The 23,747-nt window shown below is 39.7% G+C and overlaps 1 protein-coding gene and 1 long non-coding RNA gene across 2 annotated transcripts in view; one reads left to right on the top strand and one right to left on the bottom strand.

The window, feature by feature from the left end:
• Oatp33Ea (Organic anion transporting polypeptide 33Ea) overlaps positions 1 to 23,747 on the bottom strand; it is a 126,146-nt gene that overhangs the window by 34,727 nt on the left and 67,672 nt on the right. The window contains exons 3-6 of the mRNA XM_067154648.2: positions 12,113 to 12,340; positions 5,472 to 5,675; positions 5,214 to 5,354; positions 3,121 to 3,342 (exon numbers count right to left, since the gene is read on the bottom strand). Of these exons, the coding sequence (XP_067010749.2) occupies positions 3,121 to 3,342; positions 5,214 to 5,354; positions 5,472 to 5,675; positions 12,113 to 12,340 (795 nt within the window). The remainder of the gene's footprint in view (positions 1 to 3,120; positions 3,343 to 5,213; positions 5,355 to 5,471; positions 5,676 to 12,112; positions 12,341 to 23,747) is intronic.
• Positions 3,227 to 6,097, top strand: LOC136882128 (uncharacterized). The gene is made up of 3 exons (XR_010861101.2): positions 3,227 to 3,349; positions 5,515 to 5,697; positions 5,978 to 6,097. It is a non-coding gene; the product is annotated as an uncharacterized lncRNA (long non-coding RNA).

The following is a 23,747-nucleotide window of genomic DNA, read 5'->3' as shown; positions in this document are numbered from 1 at the left end:
TTATTGTAAATGTCATTGTTATCATATGTAAATTTTATTACTTCTTTGGCCTTAGTCTCTTCCTCTATCTCAACATTATCCTTGTAACCAACAATCTTTACATACTGCTGACTGAATACTTCTGCCTTTTGAAGATCCTGACATACACACTCCCCTTGTTCATTAATTATTCCTGGAATGTCCTTCTTGGAACCTGTTTCTGCCTTAAAATACCTATACATACCCTTCCATTTTTCACTAAAATTTGTATGACTGCCAATTATGCTTGCCATCATGTTATCCTTAGCTGCCTTCTTTGCTAGATTCAATTTTCTAGTAAGTTCCTTCAATTTCTCCTTACTTCCACAGCCATTTCTAACTCTATTTCTTTCCAGTCTGCACCTCCTTCTTAGTCTCTTTATTTCTCTATTATAATAAGGTGGGTCTTTACCATTCCTTACCACCCTTAAAGGTACAAACCTGTTTTCGCATTCCTCAACAATTTCTTTAAACCCATCCCAGAGTCTGTTTACATTTTTATTTACCGTTTTCCACCGATCATAGTTACTTTTTAGAAACTGCCTCATACCTGCTTTATCAGCCATATGGTACTGCCTAATAGTCCTACTTTTAAGACCTTCCTTTCTATCACATTTATTTTTAACTACCACAAAAACAGCTTCATGATCACTAATACCATCTATTACTTCAGTTTCCCTATAGAGCTCATCTGGTTTTATCAGCACCACATCCAAAATATTTTTCCCTCTGGTTGGTTCCATCACTTTCTGAATCAGCTGTCCTTCCCATATTAACTTATTTGCCATTTGTTGGTCATGTTTCCTGTCGTTCGCATTTCCTTCCCAATTGACATCTGGTAAATTCAGATCTCCTGCTACAATCACATTTCTTTCCATGTCGTTTCCCACATAGCTGACTATCCTATCAAATAATTCCGAATCCGCATCAGTGCTACCCTTTCCCGATCTGTACACTCCAAATATATCAAGTTGCCTATTATCTTTAGAAATGAGCCTTACACCTAGAATTTCATGTGTCTCATCTTTAACTTTTTCGTAGCTTACAAATTCTTCTTTCACCAGAATGAAAACTCCCCCTCCCACCTTTCCTATCCTATCTCTGCGATACACACTCCAGTGCCGTGAGAAAATTTCTGCATCCATTATATCATTTCTCAGCCATGATTCAACTCCTATTACAATATCTGGTAAATATATATCTATTAAATTACTTAATTCTATTCCTTTCTTTACAATACTTCTACAGTTCAACACTAACAATTTTATGTCATCGCTACTTGATTTCCAGTTCCCTGTTCCCTTATCACCGCTCCCTAGGCCATCCCGTTTCCCTGAATGTACCTCGCTATTACCCTTCCAAACAAATTTCCTAACTTATACGTACCACTGCGGTTTAAATGAAGGCCATCCGAGCGCAGATCCCTATCTCCTACCCACCCATTAGGATCTAGAAATTTCACTCCCAGTTTCCCACATACCCACTCCATAGTCTCATTTAAATCCCCAATCACCCTCCAGTCAGTATCCCTCCTACACAGTATTCCACTAATAACAATCTCCGCTTTCTTAAACTTCACCCGTGCTGCATTTACCAGATCCCACACATCTCCAACTATGTTGGTACTTATATCATTGTATTGGACACCTTTGGAGTATCTTCCTTACAGTCCAGACTTGTCACCGTCCGGCTCCATGGCTAAATGGTTAGCATGTTGGCCTTTCATCGCAGGAGTCCCAGGTTCGATTCCCGACAGGGTCGGGAATTTTAACCATAATTGGTTAATTTCACTGGCACGGGGGCTGGGTCTATGTGTTGTCTTTTTCATCATTTTCATCCTCATCACGATGCGCAGGTTGCCTACTGGAGTCAAATCAAAAGACCTGCATCTGGCGAGTCGAACTTGTCCTCGGACACTCCCGGCAATAAAAGCCATACGCCATTTCATTTCTTTTACCTTGTGACTGCCACTTGTTTAGACCACTGAAAGAAGAACAGGGAGGAAAGCGATTTCATGATGATACAGCGGTAGAAGAGTACATGCACAACTGGCTGCAGACACGTTCTTCTTTTTTCGAGGATGGCATAAAAAAGTTGCCAATTTGGTGGCAAAAATGTGTCTCAAATTCAGGAGAGTAGAAAAATGAGGTGCTTGTTGTGTATTTGTTGGTGGATTCAATAAAATAGTAAAATAAATTCCGGTTTATATTTGATTCACCCTCTTTCTGGCCTTCACGGGGAGAGGCCGTAGTTTTGTGTAAGCTGAGGATAAGTCATGGAAAATCTACGCACTCTTACCTCCTAAAGAGGGAAGCCCCGCGAGTGTGTTCTTGTGGTGCCAACTTCACCACGGCCCACATCCTCACAGAGTGCGCCTATCTCTCTGGCCTAAGACGGAACCTCGTCCTGTAGGAGACACTCCAACTCATACTAGCCGATGATGTGAATACTGCTGAACTCTTCATTCGCTTTGTGTAAGAGTGGATTAATCAAGGATTTGTAAATTTCAAGTGTTTTGTTACTCAGGGAACTTATGTTCCCTTTTGATGCATTTGTAACATTTTGAGCTTAATACAATAATTTCTGTTTTATTTAAAAATAATCATTTTCAAATTCCTCCATTTAATAAATAGTTTTGTTTCATTTTAAATTTCTTTTCCACTTAATTTGTTCAAAAAAGGATGGTTACTAGTTGTTATTCCTTTTAAAAACAAAAATCACACCACCACAACTACGGTTGCATGGCAGATCAATTTGCAACCCAGTAGCAACTATGGTTCAGGCAGAATGAATACCAATTCCACCTCCAGTGTATTAGAACTTAGAGGAAAGCCTTCCATGAAGATTAAATGCTGTAATAGTACCAATACACATTATTAGTTACATGGCTGACATCTTTTGAATGAACAGCAAGTGGTATCTGGAGACTTTTGGCCACATAGTATGTTTAATTTGGAGAAATAAACATAGCCAATCTGTAATCATGCATTAAAATTACTCAACATCAGTTTCAACACACTTTTAAACCTTCAATTTTAAAGAAAGGTTTTGTATAATATAATATTTTCTCCTGAATATCAGTTTAAGTATTTAAGATCTTACCATCTTCTGTTACAACTTTAGGTATTACAAGTTCTTTGGGAGGCTTCTCATCTGGATTCCTGGGGAGGAAGTCTGCAAGGGATGGCCTGCTGAGCGGCTGTTCTTCTGCCAGTTGCGACATGTCGCTCTGTGCACTCACCGGCCGAGTACGTGGGAGCTGCTTGGGGAACATGGCGATGAGGATCGAGAGGAATAACATTAGCAGTCCGAGTATCACCCAACCTGTAAGGTAAACAAGATCATAAATCTGAAGTTGACAAGTTCTAAAATGTTAAAAATTAGCCTTAGTTCATTTTAAAATGAACTGAATATTTAGACTGTGACCTACTGTATGTATCAATTATTATGGGGTAATTTGTAAAGTTCTGCTAAATAAACGAATGAATGAATGAATAAATAAATAAATGAATGAATGAATCAATCAATCAATCAATCAATCAATCAATCAATCAATCAATCAATCAATCAATCAATCAATCAATCAATCAATCAATCAATCAATCAATCAATCAATCAATCAATCAATCAATTATTTCTTTTTACTCTACGTTACAAAATACCTCCCTCTGAACCATGTCTGTAGACATACCTTCCCACTGGAATGCACAGACACCAGTCGTGGCTTAACATCAGCACCTTGCTATCATAGCGACATCACTTATCAATGAACTATCATTGAAATCAAGATCAATCAGTGTCACTTGAGTCATCATAACTGTTGCTCACAAGCGAGGAATTACTCTTTGCATTCTTGTACTTTTGCTGTTCATCTGTCAGGTCTGGTATATCATGTGTTATGCAGTGATTCTTACTTCTTGCCTTTCTTCCTAACATTTGTTTATGAGCTTTACTGATCTTGTTCTTTATGACTGTCCACTCTTCATCTGGTTCCTTCAACCTTTTCATTTAATCCTTGTGCAGTATGTTCCTTGCAACAGTCCCTCACCTTTCCCTTCAACTTGTCTAGATCTCATCTCCTTGATTCCTTTCTTGAATTTCTTAACTTCAAATGGCATTGCAAGGCCACCAACTTTTGGTCCAAGTTCACATCTACTTCTGGGAAGGTCTTGCAATCCAACACCTGGTTTCTTAATCTCTGCCTAATCATGATGAAGTCTATTTTATACCTTCCAGTGTCACCAGGTCTTGTCCATGTATACAGCCATTTTTTGTGGTGTTTGAGCCAAGTATTAGGAAGGACTAAATTATGATTGTTGCAAAATTCTAGCAGCCAACTTCCTCTTCCATTTCTTTGCTCCAGTTCAAATTCTCCTGCTGTATTACCTTCTCTTCCTTGGCCTATCACAAAATTCTAGTTTCCCATTACAATTCAATTATGCGGCCCTGCGGTGTAGGAGTAGCGTTCCTGTCTTATTTGGAGGCCCTAGGTTCGATTCCAGGCCAGGTCAGGGAATTTTACCTGCGTGCTGGTTCAAGGTTCACTCAGCGTATGTGATTACAATTGAGGAGCTATCTGATGGTAAGATAGTGGCCCCAGTCTAGAAAGCCAAGAATAACGGCCGAGAAGATTTGTCGTGCTGACCACATGACACCTCGTAATCTTCAGGCCGTTGTGCTGAGCATTGGTCACTTGGTAGGCCATGGCCTCTGGGGTTTTATACATTTCTTCTACCGTAGTACTTACCCGTATCCTCTTGTTTCTTGTGACATCCCACATCTCAGTACTCTCTTATCACCCATCACTCTACACCATACAACATTGCAGGTCTCACAGGTATATACAGACCTTTCAATTTCACATTTGTCCTTCTATTGCAAAGCACTTTGGATGTCTTTCTCCAGTTCATCCTTCCAATATGTATCCTGTGGGCGATTTCTCAGTCCAAGCTGTGGTCATGTTAGCTCCTAGGTACTTAAAGGAATTCACACTGCTTTTAAGACTTTCACCTTCCATCAGTTCCAGCCCTCATAGAAAGACTCAAGAATATATCAAAAAGTTCGATCTAAAATGGCAAGTTATCTAAGTTTCTGATTGAGTGAGGTAGTGATAGTCCACTTTACTTTAGATAATAACTGCATTGCAATGGAAAGTTGTTCAGGTTGATAATTAGTTGAACACTGTCCTCACTTACCTAACCACCAAGCTCCAAGCCAGCGAGGATCCTTATTGTCGATGAGAGGCGTGAGACTCGGCTCGATGTATATTCGTAAACAGGCGAATCCCAGCATGAACCCAAAGGCTGGTCCTACCGTACGGAGTGCCATCACGCAAGCTGTAACATAAGAGAGAATGTTGGTAATTGTGAGATGCATTCTATCAAGTCTTGTTTTGTGATAAATTAACTGTGTGCTGTACAGTTCTGTTATATCTTCACTCTACCATAACTTACACAGCATTAAGGGCGTGCTTGTCTTCTTTGTGTTGTCATCCAGATATGTCTGACCAAGAGCGTAGTAGAGAGTCGTTCCTATGCCGAGGACAAACTGGGAGAGAAAGATGAGGAACAGTGGGAAGATGGAGTACTCCCCAGCCAGAGCATCTGCATCGCAGATGTCAGCCTCATCCCTCACTAAACAAAGCTCCTCCGAGATGACTGAAAATTAATGTTACATCAGGTAAGTTGCATGTATATTTTTCTTACATCAAATGCAGGCTGTCTTGGAGAAAGTGAGTACCATTACAAGAGATGATTATTGTACATTCAGTTTAATAATCACATGCTAACAGTGAAATGAGTAATGTTCGGTAGATCAAACAGTGAGTGATAATACAACTAAGGTTAGGTTGAATGGAGAATCCCACCTTCCAATACTTGCTTGTTTTTTTTATTGCTAGTCAATGTATTTATGTAACATAATCCAGCTTACAATTTAATTACAATTTTTATCCTTTCAGACCTGAAAGAAAACTGGCAGTATGAATTTTTGTTTGTATGTCAAAAACTGACTAAAATGCTCTTAAATACATATATTCTTAGTTTATTCTACAAAATAAAAATTAACATCTGAAAAAAGCACCCGCACAGTTGTGCATGTCAGGATTCAATTCACTACTCACAAAAAAGAAAAATTACCTCAATGCATGTGAATATACATATGTACATGATCAAATGTTCTATTTTACAGTGGGGAATAATTTAAAACAATTAAATCTTCATTCAAACACAAGTAAACATTGTATTTTCTACATTGAGGACGAGTTTTGCTTTTACTGCCCTTTTGGCGGCAGCACCTTGTCGTCAGACCTGAAAGAAAACTAGAGGTGTGAATTTTTGTTTGTGGATCAAAAACTTTCTAAAATGCCCTTAAATACATGATTTTACAGTTTATTTTACAAAATGAAACTATCGGCTGAAAAACAGAACCCACACAATTGTGCGTGTCAGGACTTACTTCACGACTTAAAAAAATAAAAAAAATAAAAAATTCAGTTCGGTACATATGAATAAACACATGTACATTGTTGTGTGTGTCCTCCGCACTCAGCTCCGCGCCTACAAGCTCCGCAACCCGCCGCATCACCAATGTTTCCAGAGCCTACGAGAGGACTGCATTGCGCCTGGCATGCTCGTCGGTGACGTCAGCCAGCGCTATATAAGGAGCGACGTTCCTCGCCTTACCGAGGACTACCCCAGTGTCCAACAGCCAGCCCACACCGCAAGTCAAACACGGAGGCATTCCTCTTAAAAACGTGTCTTGAACAGGTGGACAGATTGCTGGTTGTGAGGTCTCACCTCCGGACATTGCCTCATCTTCCCTGATTCCCGTAGCCACGTCGAGCCCCGAGTCAAGCATTCTGCTACACTCCCAAGTTCTCACCAGTGCTCTGACGACTATCTTAGCATTCTGCAAATTAAGATATTGATGCAAGTTCCTTGCAAGTCTAAGTCCAATACTAGCGTTATACTAACGCGACTCTCTCTGCAAGTTACACTTGTTATCCCACAGCAGATAGTTCTTGACTATCTAAGGACATTTCCCAGTGGAATAGACTATCTCCTCAAGATAGATGTAAATGTGTATATAGGACTCTCTCTTTATAAATATATGTGTGTGCCACAGACTTTCATCTATCATTTAATAACAACATTAACTGCGTGCAATCAGTCAAGCTTCAAGACAAGTTTCATTTCATTTCTTGTAAATACTGTATAAAACTATTGAAGAAATAAACTTTATGTTGTGTTACTGTATACCAAGTTTCTTGTATACAACATACATGATCAAATGTTCTATTTTACAGTGTGGAACGATTTTAAACAGGTAAAATCTTATACGTTACATTTCTCATGTAGAGTACGAGTTCTGCTTTCACAGTCCTTTTGATGGCAGTACCCAGCACTCCCGCATGCATTGCCTGTAGGGAAACGTAGCCCGCACAATTGTATGTATCAACATTCAAAACTTCATGGTATTACGTACGATGTTGTAAGTTCACAATTTACGTTCACTAAACAATTTACACACTTCATTGATTATATTCTGATATTCAATAAAGCTTCTAGATTAATATGAATGCAATAAATAAATACTTACTTTAGGCATTACTGCTTCCCACCATCTTGCCGATAAACTGTATTTTTAAACTCTTCTTCCTGTCCCCTGGTGATCAAGCGCTAAATAAAAGCAACTGAAGTACATGCTACATGTCCCGCACAAGCACTGCGGTCCGGTTTAGTGCCAAGAAAACGTAAAATAGGCTCAGACATAAATAAAATACGAACTCGCACAATTGTGCGTACGCGGTCTGAAAGGATTAAAAAATAATTGTTTCATTCCTTATAAGGAATATCTTCAGCTAAAAAATACAAAAATTGGCATAAACAAAATAAAAACCGTTATGATGATGATGATGATGATGATGATGATGATGATGATGATGATGATGACGATGATGATAAGATAAAATATTCCTTCATGTTGGGTTTAAACCTCAACAACTCATTGTTTGAGTTTGAGATAAAATCTGACGTAAGGGATGTTCTTTCTTCAAAAGCTGGAGAAGTATTGTACTTACAGCGTCTTGAAGATATACTTAAATGTAAAATGTTAAAGTATGATGTTCAGGGGAAACTCCTAAAGGATAACCGAAGTTGAGGTTGATTTTTTGTTTTACATTTTTAAGATGTTGAAGGGAGTATTCCAGCCGGTCCTGCCATGTTAACTTCTTCCCTTACGCCGTCCCTTACGTCGACCGTTGACTTGTTGAGGTATTTAACCCAACATGAAGGAACATTTTATCTTATCATTATCATCATAAACATTTATATTTCGTTTATGCCAATTTTTGTGTTGTTTTTAGCTGAAGATGTTCCATATTAGGAATGAAACGTGTATTTTTAAATCTTGTAATTAGATTTTAAGCTGAATTACGTTACATACATACATAGACTAGCAATAAAAAAAAAAACTAATAAATATTGGACAAAAAATGAGATTTTTAAGCGAAAATACAGTCAAAACCATTTATTGCAACATTGATTTTAACGACGTATTGGATATAACGACGAAATACGACGGTCTCATCTAAATCCTATTGTAGCATATTAATTATAAAACTAAAACTATAAAAAAGATGCCACATTACACACTATAAGTATAAGTATTGGGAATTTATGGTGTCTTGTACACATGAAAATGAAAAACTTTAACATGCTACAATTATACTGTAAAAAGATGCCACATTACACACTATGAGTAATTTTAAGAGGTCTTTAATGTGTAAAGGAACTTTCATTGTAAACCATATATGGATAGACAAGTTTCAGACATATGACCTTAAGGTTGCCTACAGGCTGGTGATGCCCTTAAGAAGGGGTAAAACATGTCCCTGAAAAGTTTATATAGTATTATGTAAATTTCAACCACGTAACACGTGGCATGTATTGAATAGGTGGTGATAATAAATAAATTATTTTTGTGATAATTTTGCTTATAGTCAGTTTCAATACAGATCATTCATGACAGTTGTCACTTGCAACATTGGATTCACACCTGATAAACAGCGAGGCTTTGCCGATTTTCTGATCACTAGAAGTTCGTTTTACGGTTCCCGTCATATTAGCTCTCAGCATCACTGTAACTCTTTATTCACTTGTTAACTGTTCCTCACAAACCACAAATGCCGTATTGCACAGTCAGTGTTGTACAAAATTCGAGTTACAGAGTATTTTTTGCTTCGAGGGAGAAAACATTTGCTTTGAGAAATCAAGAAATTTGTGTAACCGAATTTTGAGTGATAGACAAATAAATACACGTGAAGAATAGGACAAACGGCATGGCAATTGAAGTTACTTCAAGATACTGAAAGTTCAAGTAATGGAGGTTCAAGATATTGAGGTTTGACTTATATCCAACCCTTGTCCCGCTTCTCTACGGGGTTGGGTATGAAGTGAAATGAATCTTCGTGGCGAGTTGTTACGACCGGATGCCTTTCCTGACGTCAACCTCATCAGAGGAATCAGTGAGATGAAATGAGTAGGAAGGAAAAAGGTGAAACCCAGTGCTGGCACATAGCCTGCTCCTGTTGTATAGCACCAAGGGGGCTGCTGAAGGCTTTACGTTCCCATCCGACGGATGAATCATCATCAGCAACATCACGTGCTCTCACAACATATGATGACTGTGGAGAGGGACTCGAACCGGCTAACCACGGTGTCAGACCATTTATAGACTTGACGCTTTAACGATCATTGTTACCGGGTGGGCTGTAGTTACACCCAGTGTCTGAGTTTTTAATTAATATATTAAAAGAGTTTACTAAAAACAGCTTTGGTAAATCAATCCGTCTGCCCTACCTCACCAATTTGATTAATTTTCATTTTATTCTCTCTGGAATTACTTGCCGGTGAATCATGAGACACTGATAGGTCTCTAAATTCAGTCAACATCGATTAATCATAAAATCAAATCATTAAATGATCACTCCAATAATTACAGGCGAAGGCTTACCCTAGCCCTCGATACGTTCTGTACTTAGCAGGTTGCTAAGCGACTAACACTTTCATTAATATTCTGATATATGATTTTCATCCTTAGTAATATCATTGCATGCAGCCATATTTGATTACTACCTGTCAAGCCAGAGAGTATACACTTCCTCTGATCAGGGGAGAATACTATTCCCTGCTGGATATTCTTTGATTCTCTAACCTTTCCCAGCTTCTATATTGAACAGGTGGCAGAGCATTCCTAGTAACTTACATAGTGCTAAGAGGAAAATGTCTGCTTAGAAACAGTCACTCATGACATGCCTTAGACATTACCCGGGAACACCTCTCGAAGCATAACCTAGCTACACTAGAAAGAGTGAAGGCCATGCATCTTAAAAAATTCTCTGCCGGGCAAAAACGCTTCTTCAAGACTAACCTATGAGCTCACAAGACAACTGTTCTGTTTAGAAGAAATGCAATTACTGCGAACCTACTATGCTAGCGTAGTAGGGGGAGAGGTGATACTCCCACGTGGCGCATCCCGGATAGGGGAGTCCCAACCGGCTTGCCAGCGGACTTGAGGAAAATAAAATACCTCTCGCGGACCGAACACACAACCCCCTGTGGGTGGGGGACGCAGAGGAAGAATTCACCCACGGTATCCCCTGCCTGTCGTAAGAGGCGACTAAAACGGGCGACCAAGGGATGATCCAATTAGAACCATGAGACTACCTGTAATTAGTACCATCATGAAGGGAACACCGTGGGTCGCATTTACTTGCGCGGAGTACCACTATGTTATGTACACAATAGGTTCGTGATTAGTAGCTACAGTGTGTAAATCAGGAGGTTGGTCCTACAGTACCTGTGATTCGTACCCCTATATGAGTGACACCATAGGATTAGCGACACCATGGTTCTGCCTTACCTATGCTCAGTTCCCACTATGTGAGGAATTCCATGGGATAGTACGAGTCCCTGTGGTTAGTCCACTTATGTGAGGAACGCCATAGGTTAGCGTTGCCTGTAAATAGCGCCGCAAGTTGCGAAACACCATAGGTCTGTTTTACATATGTGCATTACACTATCTGTGAATAGTACCATAATGTGTGGAATACCGCGAGTCTCCGTTACTTTTGATTAGTACCACAACATTACACATAGCATGGTTCTACTTTCCTAGCGATCAATACCATTATGAGGGGCCGATGACCTGGATTTTGGACCTGTTTCAACTATAAGCGTAATCGATACAGCATCATGCTATAGAAGCAGTCCGTTGGCCAGTAATACTATTGTTTTACACCAGCTTCTGTGCACGTGAGGCACTGTGGGTCGGATCCACTGATCGTTTTAAATTCATATCCGTCCATCCATTCATTCTTCATCCTCACGCTTTGAATTCTGGTTAGTGGAGGATTTTGAACTTTTAAGTTGTCATTTCATTTCGTCTCATTTCGTACCATTAGGGGCCGATGACCTCGATGTTAGGCCCCTTTAAACAACAAACATCAATCATCAATCATCAAAATGCGATTAAAAATACCACTGACTTCTACGACACAATACCAAGCATTACATCATCAAGAACTGCAGTATTTAAAAAAAAAAGTGAATATATGGATAGATTTTTAACAAACAGATGGCTTGACAACGTCAGAATAGATGAATTCTGACTACGAACTGCGGCATACCATAATGCACTTCTTATTAAACGTTCATAAAACCGTTGAAAAGGGCAGGCAAACAGTATGACTACAACAGGTGTATCAAGATAAGTTACCTGACCTGTTTATAACGAATGCTGCAGAGCAGTATGAGTCCTCTAGTATCATCTTTATTTTACCACAAGATACCATCACTTAGAAGTATTCGTACCAGAATGAGTGACTGACAGTTTGGCATTGCTTAATGGTACACATAGTTCGTCATAACTTTTAGGTACACACTTTCGTTGTAACACATGTTCCCATCATTAAATGTTGTTAATATAACATATGAATGTTTTATTATAATAAATGCTTCCATATATGAGACGTAGTAAGGTAAATTATGTCCTGGTTTTGTACTTTTGGATTGTGGTAACCCTGAATAAATACCTGTCTGACTGTTTGAGGAGTTGTACTGCTCGTGGTACTCCTTGGTGAGTGCCAGAGCCTCTCTACCAGCACCGTAGGCTGCATGAGGTAGAGCCAGGATGAAGCAGGACATGGCAGCACAGGCTACTCCCCACGCAATCCATCGTGGTCGGTTCCCTTTGCCACCGTAGTAGGTCAGCAGCAGGGCGAGGAGGATCTGGCTTACTTCGTTCCCACTCATCAGGATACCTGTAAAGATTAAATTTTTATTGAAGTGCTTTTCCATCAGCTTACAAAAACAAGATTTTGAGGCATTGCCTTACAGCAGGCAGGATATGACATCATAGCAGACTGCCCTGCCGCCCGATATTTTGGAGCGGGCACTGTACTGACACTAATGTTAGCAGTGCTGGCCCATTGCATTTGTGATAGTATAATTGTTGTTTGTTCTTCAGAAAATTAATCATACAGTAATGCATTTACTTCAAAACTTCCCGCCTTGAATAGATGTAATGGTTCTTATTCGGATTTTGTTGGTTCTTTTTGAGGAGAAACGTGTTAATTTAAGGATGGTACATAAAATTCAGTCTCCATTGGTTTAGAACTTCACTCTTGAAAATTAAATTGATGTGTTTCTTTTCAGTAAGGGAAAAATTCACAGTTCTAGCCCTTCAGGCAAGCAGTTCAATGTTGAAAACATCCTGTCAAAAAACATATCAGATGTAAGGGTTTTCAGGCGTTTGCTGTATTAACCAGCGTTTTGTCTTAGGTGTGACACCAGACTCATCAGAGTGGGATGTGTCAGACCCTACCCACTGACGCTGGGGTGTATGCAGGTGACGACGACGACGAACCCGGTCTTTCATCGGCACTGAGGCGGAGCCTCAGGGCCGAGAAGTTTATGGCTTGTCGACCGATACCGGTCTTGAATGCCCTATCTTGAATTTATTGCCTGACTGAATGGTTTTTTTGGGTTTCGGGTTAGAGACGGAGTTGGTGGTATCATAGCTGACCAGTGTGTGGTCTAGCGCAGTGCGCTGTCTAATTCAGGATAACCTTGGGCCTTTTGTGTTTGAGGCCCTCAGTTTCGTAGTTGCCGAGTGATGTGATGAGGGGATTACCCACATGGGGTATCTTCCTGTAGAATTTTTCAGCCGTGCTCCGCCTTCTATCCCTGAGGGTTGCAATGTGGCATTCTTCATGAATGTCGATATTGCGCACATACCAATCAGCACCCGTGATAAGGTGAAGTGCCCGATTTTGAACGGCCTGCACCCTATCCAAGTGCCAATCGGCGGCAAAACCCCATATAGGACAGGCATATTCCAGTAGCGGTCGCACAGGTGTAGTGTACAGTAGGAGTTTGTTTCCTGAGGATAGGCTGTTTTCAGCTTTTAATAGTGGGAATAATTTAGAGACCCTGCTATGGGTCATGGCCAAGATTTGTGATATATGCTGCCGAAAGGTCAATCCTCGGTCCAGGGTGACGCCCAGATATTTCGTACTCGAGGACCATCTGATAACTTCTCCGAAGAAGCGCAGACCGCCCTCGAGCCGGCCCATGCGTTTTGTGAATAGAGTGGCATGGCACTTGTTTACATTAATTTTGATTCTCCATTTCTCTAGCCAGGGCTCGAGAATGGAGAGACTTTCCTGGAGATATTGCTCAACTCTGGGTGCTTGCCATGAGACCGAGGAGAGAGCTGTGTCGTCAGCGTATATATATAGTTTGGCCTTCGGAGGTTTAGGCATGTCGGAAATGTAAATTTTGAATAGGATAGGAGCTATCACACTGCCTTGGGGTACTCCAGCTGTGATTTCCCTGGCAGTTGAGAGCGCCTTTCTTACGGATACATGAAATTTTCTCTGAAGGAGATAACTCTGGATTAGAGTAGTAAGATAGGGCGGGAAGCCGAATTCTCTCATTTTGTAGATAAGACCGTCATGCCAGACCTTGTCAAAGGCTCGGGAGATGTCCAGGAAACAGACTCCGGTGTACCTATTGTCATTGTAGTTTTTGGTGATGTCTTAGGAGTTGGTGAGTAGTGGCGTGCCTTTTCCTGAAACCGAATTGTTCGTCCGGTTTGAGGTTGAGCTCGTCAATAATCACCTGGAGACGGGATAGGAGAATTATTTCAAAAAGTTTTGAAATGATAGAGAGGAGTGAGATGGGCCTGTAGTTCTGTGGGAACGTCGGGTCAGATTGAGGTTTGGGTATCATTATCACTTTCGCAATCTTCCAGCTACCCGGAAAATGTGCGAAGCGAAAAATGGCGTTAAATAGTTTGGTCAAGAAAGTAATAGCCTTCTTGGGAATGTTCTTTAAAAATACCGCTGAGATTTCGTCCAGGCCTGGGGTTTTCCTGTTTTTCAGCCGTTTGATGTAGGACAAGACCTCAGACGGTGTAACAAGTTTAAAGTCTGGAGGCAGGTGGTGGTCGTCTGTTACAAGCAGATTTTCCTCCACCTCGTCAATGAAGTCGTCGTTGGAAGGTTCGGTGTTGGGAGCGCACGTTGCTTCCAACGTGTCTGCCAACGCCTCAGCCTTCTCCTTGTCTGAGTAAGCTAGTCCCTGTTGTCCGTGGAGTGTGGGTATGCCTGTCCTAGCACCTGTAAACCTGCGAGCCATGCGATAAACAGAGCCGTCAGTAGCGCTTAATTTGGATAGCTTAGACTGGAATGCAGCTCTACGATGGTGTGCCAGTAGAATTCGTAGGTTGCGTCGTTGACGATGCCAAAGGTATTTCAGACGCAGATCTCTGGTTACATTCCATAGTCGACGAGTCCTGTTTTTAATTTTGATTTGCTGAAGGATGTGTAGTGGGAGAGTCTTGGTTTTTGGCTTATAAGTAGTCGGTCCCACGGTGGAAGAGATAGCTGCGTTTCGTAATAGATTGGAGAAGTAGGTAGCAAGCGTGTCGATGTCTTCTTTGGAGCGGATGCTGGGATTGCCATTAACGGAGTCATTTACGGTATTGCGAAAGAGTTGCCAGTCTATGGCTCGGAGATGTAGAGGGATAATTTCGGGTTCGTAGGTAGGAGCAGCATGTAATGTGAGGAGTACTGGTTTGTGATCAGAGTCTAGAAAGTCTTGCATGAGTAGGCTAGGGTATAGGTTTAAGTTTCTGGATAGGGCTATGTTAAGGTATTCAGGAAGGACGTTTGAACGGTAAGAGTAGTATGTGGGTTTATCAGTGGAATGGATTAGGACGTTGTTTCTGTAACAGAATCTGGCCAGGGTTTCGCCTCTGGATGTGGTCATACGACTGTTCCATCTGGTATGCTTGCAGTTTAAGTCTTCCGCGGTGAACTTATCAGAAGCCCTTATAAGAGGCACAGTCTGATAACTGCATATGGGAGATAAATCTCCACAATGGAATTATTGCCCGCCTAACAATTCCGAATGAAAAATTCTAAATTCCCATGGAGGGAATTAGATATTTTTCTCCAGTAGAGCATGTCAACAATGTCAAAAAACATATCAGATGTAAGGGTTTTCAGGCATGTGCTCTATTAATCAGCGTTTCGTCTTAGGTCTGACACCAGACTCATCAGAGTGGGATGTGTCAGACCCTACCCACTGATGCTGGGGTGTATGCAGGTGAACTTATCAGAAGCCCTTATAAGAGGCACAGTCTGATAACTGCATAGGAAGATAAATCTCCACAATGAAATTATTGCCCGCCTAGCAATTCCAAATGGAAAATTCTAAATTCTCATGGAGGGACATTGTTGACATGCTCTATTGGTGAAAAATATCTAATTCCCTCCATGTGAATTTAGAATTTTTCATTTGAAAACATCCTAGCGATATGAGCTACGAATTTTAGGTAAATAAAATACAATTAAATTTGAGAACCATTTTATTTAGTTTAATTTCCGGGTTGAACCGTGTTGTAGTTGTCTGTACATCACATACAGTTTGCCGACGTTTCAAATACATTGCAGTATTCTTTGTCAAGGCGACTGAAATACCTCTACTCGATCCGAGGTAATCAGTCTCCCAGGCAGCAATTTACATTACTAGAGTGGCCCTGACCTTGGCCTTTTATATCCTAGCCTTTCTGGCTGACGTAAGCCCTCGCTGTCTTGTGAGCATTCTGGAAGGTATGTGTCACAGCCAGGTAGTGGGGGCTTGCCCGCGCTGTTATGTAATGAGGTTTCGGCCCGCGTGTTTATGTTGTGGTCTGTATGTCTTAAACTATGAATGATAGGCTTCCAAGAATTACTGATTTTATATCCTTCTTCTAAATTTATATTGTTCGGATGTTTCTTGATTTCGATAGCCTCGTGAATTTTCCTTTCCAGATTCCAAGGGATAGCTGCTGCTAGGATCTTGGTCTTGTCAAATGATATTCCATGCCTAGTTTCGCAGGAATGCTTGGTTACCGCTGTAGCATTCCTACAAAACTAGACCAAGATCGTAGCAGCAGCTATCCCTTGGAATCTGGAAAGGAAAATCCACGAGGCTATCAAAATCAAGAAACATCTGAACAATATAAATTTAGAAGAAGGATATAAAATCAGTAATTCTTGGATGCCTATCATTCATAGTTTAAGACATACAGACCACAACATAAACACGCGGGCCGAAACCCCATTACATAACAGCGCGGGCAAGCCCCCACTGCCTGGCTGTGACACATACCTTCCAGAATGCTCACGAGACAGCCAGGGCTTACGTCAGCCAGAAAGGCTAGGATATAAAAGGCCAAGGTCAGGGCCACTCTAGTAGTGTAAATTGCTGCCCGGGAGACTGATTACCTCGGATCGAGTAGGGGTATTTCAGTCGCCTTGACAAAGAATACTGCAATGTATTTGAAACGTCGGCAAACTGTACGTGATGTACAGACAACTACAACACGGTTCAACCCGGAAATTAAACTAAATAATTCTTCACACCATGGAAGGTTCACCTGTAAGAAGTATGAGAATATATTCTTTATTTATTCCTAAATATTACAATCCTTTTCTTAATCATCGTTATCTGGTTGATTAGATTAGCAATTTGCCTTTTCCTACCACTATGAGTGCTAATGTGAGTCAATGCAGAGTTTCACTTAAGCCCTTATAACTACATTCGCTGTGGACATTTTTCGAAAATCAAAAACTGCCTGGCAGTTTTGAACCAAGGAACACATTACAGAAAGAATTATGTAAATAAGTTTATTTGGCTAGGATTTGAATAAAAAAGAAAACGAGTAAAGAAACAAGTGATTTTAGGCATTTTTTCCGGAACTGCATTTAGGTTGGAAGTGATTTTTCGAATTATTTTTCTTTTAAAGTTTGAAATCTTTCTGGGGCTTTAGCCCTTCAACTTTTGGCACGATTGATGAAATTAGTTAATTTTATGTTTTTCATAGTATGGGGTCCCCACTTTGTCTGCTAAGAAATATTTTCAGTTAAACATTTCGTTGTTCCTTATTGAAGAATATTACAGTTAAAATTGAAATAATTGATAAATAGATTCAACCTATTCAATACAAAAGAATAAGAAATGTAGTAAAGTACATTCCCAATGGTACCGGTTTCGACCCTAGTCCAGGTCATCGTCAGCCGATTAAAACATGAAAAACAATTCATAGGAAAAGGAAAAGATTAAGTACACTCCGGATCAGTAGAAGAGGCGATATAAATGAACGGGGGTAGACACTGTAAAACTCAGAAGAAGTAAAATGCAAGTCACTCATAAGAAAACAATGCGCAATTCTCTGAGCGGCAGCATGGCACACGCAGCGCTAGGCAAAGTCCCACAATGTTTAGGAATAGCGGAGAACGGTTAAATGAGCCAGTTTTTAAACACTGTCAGGCACAAAGTCACATCACAATCGAACACATACGAAGATCCAGTATTCTATAGGAACATAATTACTTATCCAATTATATTGAATTGTATTATATTTATCTATATACTTACTTTCCCACGACCGAGGAATATTACTGGATCTTCAAGCTATTCTCCATTTTACTTTGGCATTTGAAACCACAGTGTCGCGCTGATCACCGGGAGCTGGCAAGTTGCTTCAATGGATCTACTCGTCTTCAACTCCTGCACGATTATGGATCTTCGTATGTATTCGATTGTGATGTGACTTTGTGCCTGACAATGTTTAAAAACTGGCTCATTTAACCGTTCTCCGCTATTCGTAAACATTGTGGGACTTTGCCTAGCGCTGCGTGTGCCATGCTGCCGCTCAGAGAATTGCGCACTGTTTTCTTTTGAGTGACTTGCATTTTACTTCTTCTGAGTTTTACAGTGTCTACACCCGTTCATTTATATTGCCTCTTCTACTGATCTGAAGTGTTGTAATCTATCAGTTTCATGTCCGTATTGATACTTAGTATCTATAATCACAAAGAATGGGTACTGTCCACCTAATCAATACTTTATTATATCTTGTTACTAAGCAGTACTGGTTTTGACCTTCACAGAGGTCATCTTCAGCTGGTCATAAGATCTAAAGTTAACTTAAAATAATTTTAAAAACATTACTAAATCTAATGAAGAATGTCACATGATGTGAGTGATAAGATTAAAATATACAATATATAAAATATACAATGATATGATGTATCTTCTGGTTTAAAAACAAGCGTCAAAATTCTATGACATGTATGTGTTACATAAATTTCTAGTGTACCGGTACTGTTTGTGAGTAGTAGATAATTTGGTGAAATACAATTTCAACAAGTAAAATATTTATGGCGTTCTTGAAGTACACTTTGAAGTTCAGTTCATATTGGTGAATCGTTCTATACATTCATTGGTATGTTTATACTAAACATTCTGGAACATTCTATGATATGGATGTAATAAAATTTATCAAATAATACATTAAAATACGAAAAAATGTTCACATGATTCTTGTGGTACGTTTTGGAATTATATTAATTTTGTACATTCACAGATATGTTTGTACCAAGCATTCTAGAATATTCAACTATGTATGTTGTTTTTCTTTTAAGTTCATATGATTAAGAATGTTGAATAATGAACATGAAAATATTATGGTGTATCATTAGTTTTCTTGGTACTAATCTCGTTAAAAGATATTGAGTAGGTGCAGATGCTCCCTCTTTGTAGTTTTGTTGTTGGACATTCAGTAATATAATCCTGTTGACTGGTCGAATGTGTACTGTTAGGGAGCACGTCGTGTACTTAATCTTCTCCTTTTCCTATGCATTGTTTTTCATGTTTTAATCGGCTGACGATGACTTGGACTAGGGTCGAAACCGGTATCATTTCTACTTATTATTAAATGGGAATGTAATTTACTACATTTCTTATTCTTTTGTATTGAACAGGTTGAATCTATTTATCAATTATTTCAATTTTAACTGTAAGAAATATTTTCAACATAGGAAAAAAGAACCATTACATTTATTTGTGGTGGGAAGTTTTGAAATATACACACAGTATATTAGAGGCGTATAAAATAAAATCAGGAGATTGCAAAAGAAATATTTTCCACGTCAACCAAATTCATTACAGCTATAATTATAGAGGCTTATCTCTCTTACACTGTACATATAAGATTTCTTCCTGCATCTTGTATGAAAGAATTAAAGAACAATTTTTTAGAAGAAGAGATAGGAAAATACCAGGGAGGTTTTAGACCATGGAGAAGTTGTGCTGAGCAGATCATTACTCTCAAATTAGTTACGGCATCTTGCAAGAAACAAAATAAGCTTCTTTCAGTAACACTTGTACATTTTAAGAAGGCATATGATTGCATACATAGGCCTTCAATATTAATTTTTGACTCCACGTAAAACTAATTAAACTTATAGAACTTACTTTAACTGATACTAAATCAAAATTTAAGTTTAGAGGGAAAATTTCTGATCCATTCATGATTTAAACTGGTTTAAGACAAGGTGACTGTCACCGTTGCTATTTAACTGTGCGTTAGAATATGTAATGAGAAAATCGTCCAAAGAGAATCCTAAAAACATACAAATTGAAAGTTCTAAACAAGAAAAAATAGTTTAACTCTTTGGGATTTGCAGTTGACCTTACATTATTATCCAACAATATTCAGGAAACTGAGCATCAAATAAAAACCAACCTGGAAAAATAGAATAAGCGAATTAAACAAAGCAAATTATGACTCCAAAAGCACATTCCAAAAAAAAAAAGAAAAAAGAAAAGCTTATCAATTGCAGCAAAATGAAGACATTATAAAACATGATAGCGTATAGGCTTTTGGGATTGTACCATGTCAAGAAAATAAGGTGAAATTCTTAACGTTTCGCAGAAAACTGTGCTCTGCGTCCTCAGAAGAATTCTCGACTGTCCCCGAGAAAGGCTTCTTAAACAATGACACTTTGAATTTCAGAACGTTATAACAGAAGTGGAAATGGTATGTTCATTCGCCACCAGATGACCCCCAGGACGTGGCACAACGCTAGCGTTTGAAGCGGAAGCTGACTGAACCATCACAATCAGACTAAGTGGTTCACATATCGTGTTTGCGTAACATATGGCAGGTGTAAGACATAGACATAAGCCTGGAAATGAAACATCTGGCGATGAGGAACGTACGAATTTGGAAAACACAGAGACAAAATAACAATAATGAAGGGCAGGGAAGGGAACTACCTACATAAATTCTTAATGGCTGGCAACCAGGACAGTCGAGATTTCTTCTGAGGACGCACAGCACAGTTTTCTGCGAAACGTTAAGAATTTCACCTTATTTTCTTGACACGGCATAAGCCCAAAAGCCTATACACTGTCATGTCTATAAGTACGGGCCGTGAAAGCATGAATGACAACATTATAAAACAGTCACCCAGCCTAAGGTGACTTATGGAAGTGAAACTATTTTCAAAACTACTAATACACCTGAAATTGATAAAATACTTAAGATAGAAGAATAATTAAAACATGCATAAATAAACAGTATCAAGTTAATGGCCATTGCAGAATAGCTTTGAAAACACCGTTTATAAGGAAATTGAACCAGTATTGAGCACAATTAGAAACGCATCTCTATTTTTGGACATCTTATTAGAACACCGGATACTAATCAGTAGAAAAATTATGGAATAGCATTATCAGAATTAAATGAATCACAGAAATTAAGAATGATATTATTAATGAGGTAGAGAGCCATGAATAGAATACAGGTAAGTGAAATGAAATTTCTGAGAAGCAGGATAGGAGTGACAAGATAGGATAAGATGAGAAATGAGAAGGTACAAGAAATAGTAAAAGAAGAGCCACTACAGAATAGGAAAGAGGCATCTAGACTTAGACGGTTTGGACACATGAAGAGAATGACAGAGGAAAGGATACCGAGGAGGATGCACGAAATGGAGATAACAGGTAAACGGCCAAGAGGAAGACAAAGAGACAGGTGAATAAAAGGAGTGGAAGAGTGTGTACAGAGAAGAGGAGAGGACAGGGCAAGAGTGACTAGGGAGAAGTGGTGGGAAGACAAGATGAGATGGAGATGTTCCAAGCAGACCCGGCCAACAGCTGGAAACTGCAGATGATGATGAAGCTGATGATGATGATGATGATTAATGAACTCCAAATAACACTAAATGATCTCAAGAACAAAACAGATTAAATTAAAAATCTCAACGACTCACATGTGACACTCTAACCCAAAAGTAACAAAAGGACAAAAGGTAGTGTGTTCTCAAATGAAAAAAAAAAAGATGTCGGCATCCGTGAGAATGAAATATTGGAAGCATAGCAAAGCTAAATTTTCTTTGTATAATTGACTGGAGTGGTCCTATGTTGGCCGTAAAATGTTACAATTACAATAAAAATACTAAATAAATTTTAAAAAAATGTTTGCATCAAACAACATTCTTTCCTCTTACTACACTTTACAGTTACCAAGTTCTTATTCTTACAATAACACTAGCTACCTATCTTTCTCCTTGAAGTGCCTTCTCCATTACTGAAGGTTGGTCGCATTCACAGGGAAGTCTGTACGATGTTCGGCTGTCTTCATCAGTCTACTCGAATCTAGTCCTCTCCAATCCCGTAAGTTCCTCAGCTAAGATTATTTCCTTCGATCTTTACCTCTACGTCCATCATTACCCCGCATGATCCATCTTAGTAGGTTGTACTTTTCATTCTTCATAATATGCCCTAATGTAGACTGTCTTTCTTTTCTTGTTTGTTCACACCAACATTCGTTCCTCCCTCATGCACCTGAGTACAGCAGCAGTGGAGACAAGATTCGTACCATCCTTCCGAAAACCCACAATTTGAAGGCTCTCTCATAATGGTGTTACATTTCAGACTCCAGGTTTCAGTGTCGTACAGAAGCATTGAATATACATAACATCTGATGAAGTTGTGACGTTTCTCCAAGCTCAGGCTTCTGTCACACAGTAGATTCCTCATTTTCAGAAAGCTAGCATGAGCCAATTTTATTTGTACAGGGATTTCTAAATCCGGGTCCAAGTCCTCAGTAATCCAGCTGCCAAGGTACTTTAACTTGTTCAACTTGTTCCCCAAGAATATTCATAAGAATGTGTGTGTTAAGAGTCCTGGTAATGGCCATCACCTTTGTCTCGTTGGTGTTAATTCTGAGTCCAAGTTTATCCTCTTCAGCTACGATTCTTTATACCAGGCGCAGAAGACCTTCAGTAATGTCAGTATCATCTGTGTACCTCAGATTGTTGATCACTCTACTGTTAACTTTTGCTCCATTTTTAGTTCTTAATATTAATGGGAAAAGAAAAGTGAATATAGTGAATATTTTAGAATTCCATCATATTCCTGCAACTTCTTGGAAGGGACTAGGCGACTAGGGAGCTCCCAGGGCAGGCTGGCATTTCCGTATATTGTTCTCGTTGGCTGGTTTACCTGTGAGTTACTTGGAGATTCAACGGGAATGTTCCGTCCCTAGCTAACTCACAAATGTTCTGGTTCACACCACCCAAGCTATAAAAAGGGAGGCTAGCCGTGGACAGTCGGTGAGAGTTGGGCTCCATGGTGGAATCAGTGTTAGTACAATATTATAATACACAAGCTGACATCGCTTGTCCGCTGTTGCAGTAGGCTACTCCAATAAACAACTGTCTTGATGCCCGCTTGCTAGCCTAGAATGTGCTGACCTCGCCTTGGGGCTAGGCTGCATGTATGTATCGAGGAATTGACCAGATGTGCCAAAAATATTCAACTCGTTCGGAAATTGAACCAAACCTGGGGCTGCCCAAATAATGAAATTATCTGGCATCTTGGCTATACGGTCGGCTTAGCGGTCTTCAGTTCAGAGAATTCTGGATTCGATTGCCGGTCGGGCTGGGGATTTTTGCCACATCTTGTTAATTGTTTTGGCTTTGTTATTAGTTTAATGCCACATCAACTCAGGTTTTTGGTGGCATTGAGATAGGAAAGGGCTAGGACTGGGAAGGAAGCCACTGTGGCAAGGTGTGTTTGAAAATGGAAAACCACGGAAAACTATCTTCAGGATGGCTGATGGTGATGTTCGAATCCTCCAATTCCTGAATTAAAGTTAACAACTAGACGGCCCATAGTGCACAATGGATGTTTGTGTTCATAGCCTTGATGGGCCTTGGCCTGCCAAGCGACTGCTGCTCAGGCTGAAGGCCTACAGATTACGGCGTAACACATGGTCAGGGCGGCTAATCATCTCTGCCGTTATTCTCGGCTTCTAGGCAGGGG

Source organism: Anabrus simplex, chromosome 10, assembly GCF_040414725.1.
Source record: "Anabrus simplex isolate iqAnaSimp1 chromosome 10, ASM4041472v1, whole genome shotgun sequence".
NCBI lineage: Eukaryota > Metazoa > Arthropoda > Insecta > Orthoptera > Tettigoniidae > Anabrus > Anabrus simplex.
The sequence above is the reverse complement of the archived record's forward strand: the minus strand, read 5'-3'. Positions and strand labels throughout refer to the sequence as shown.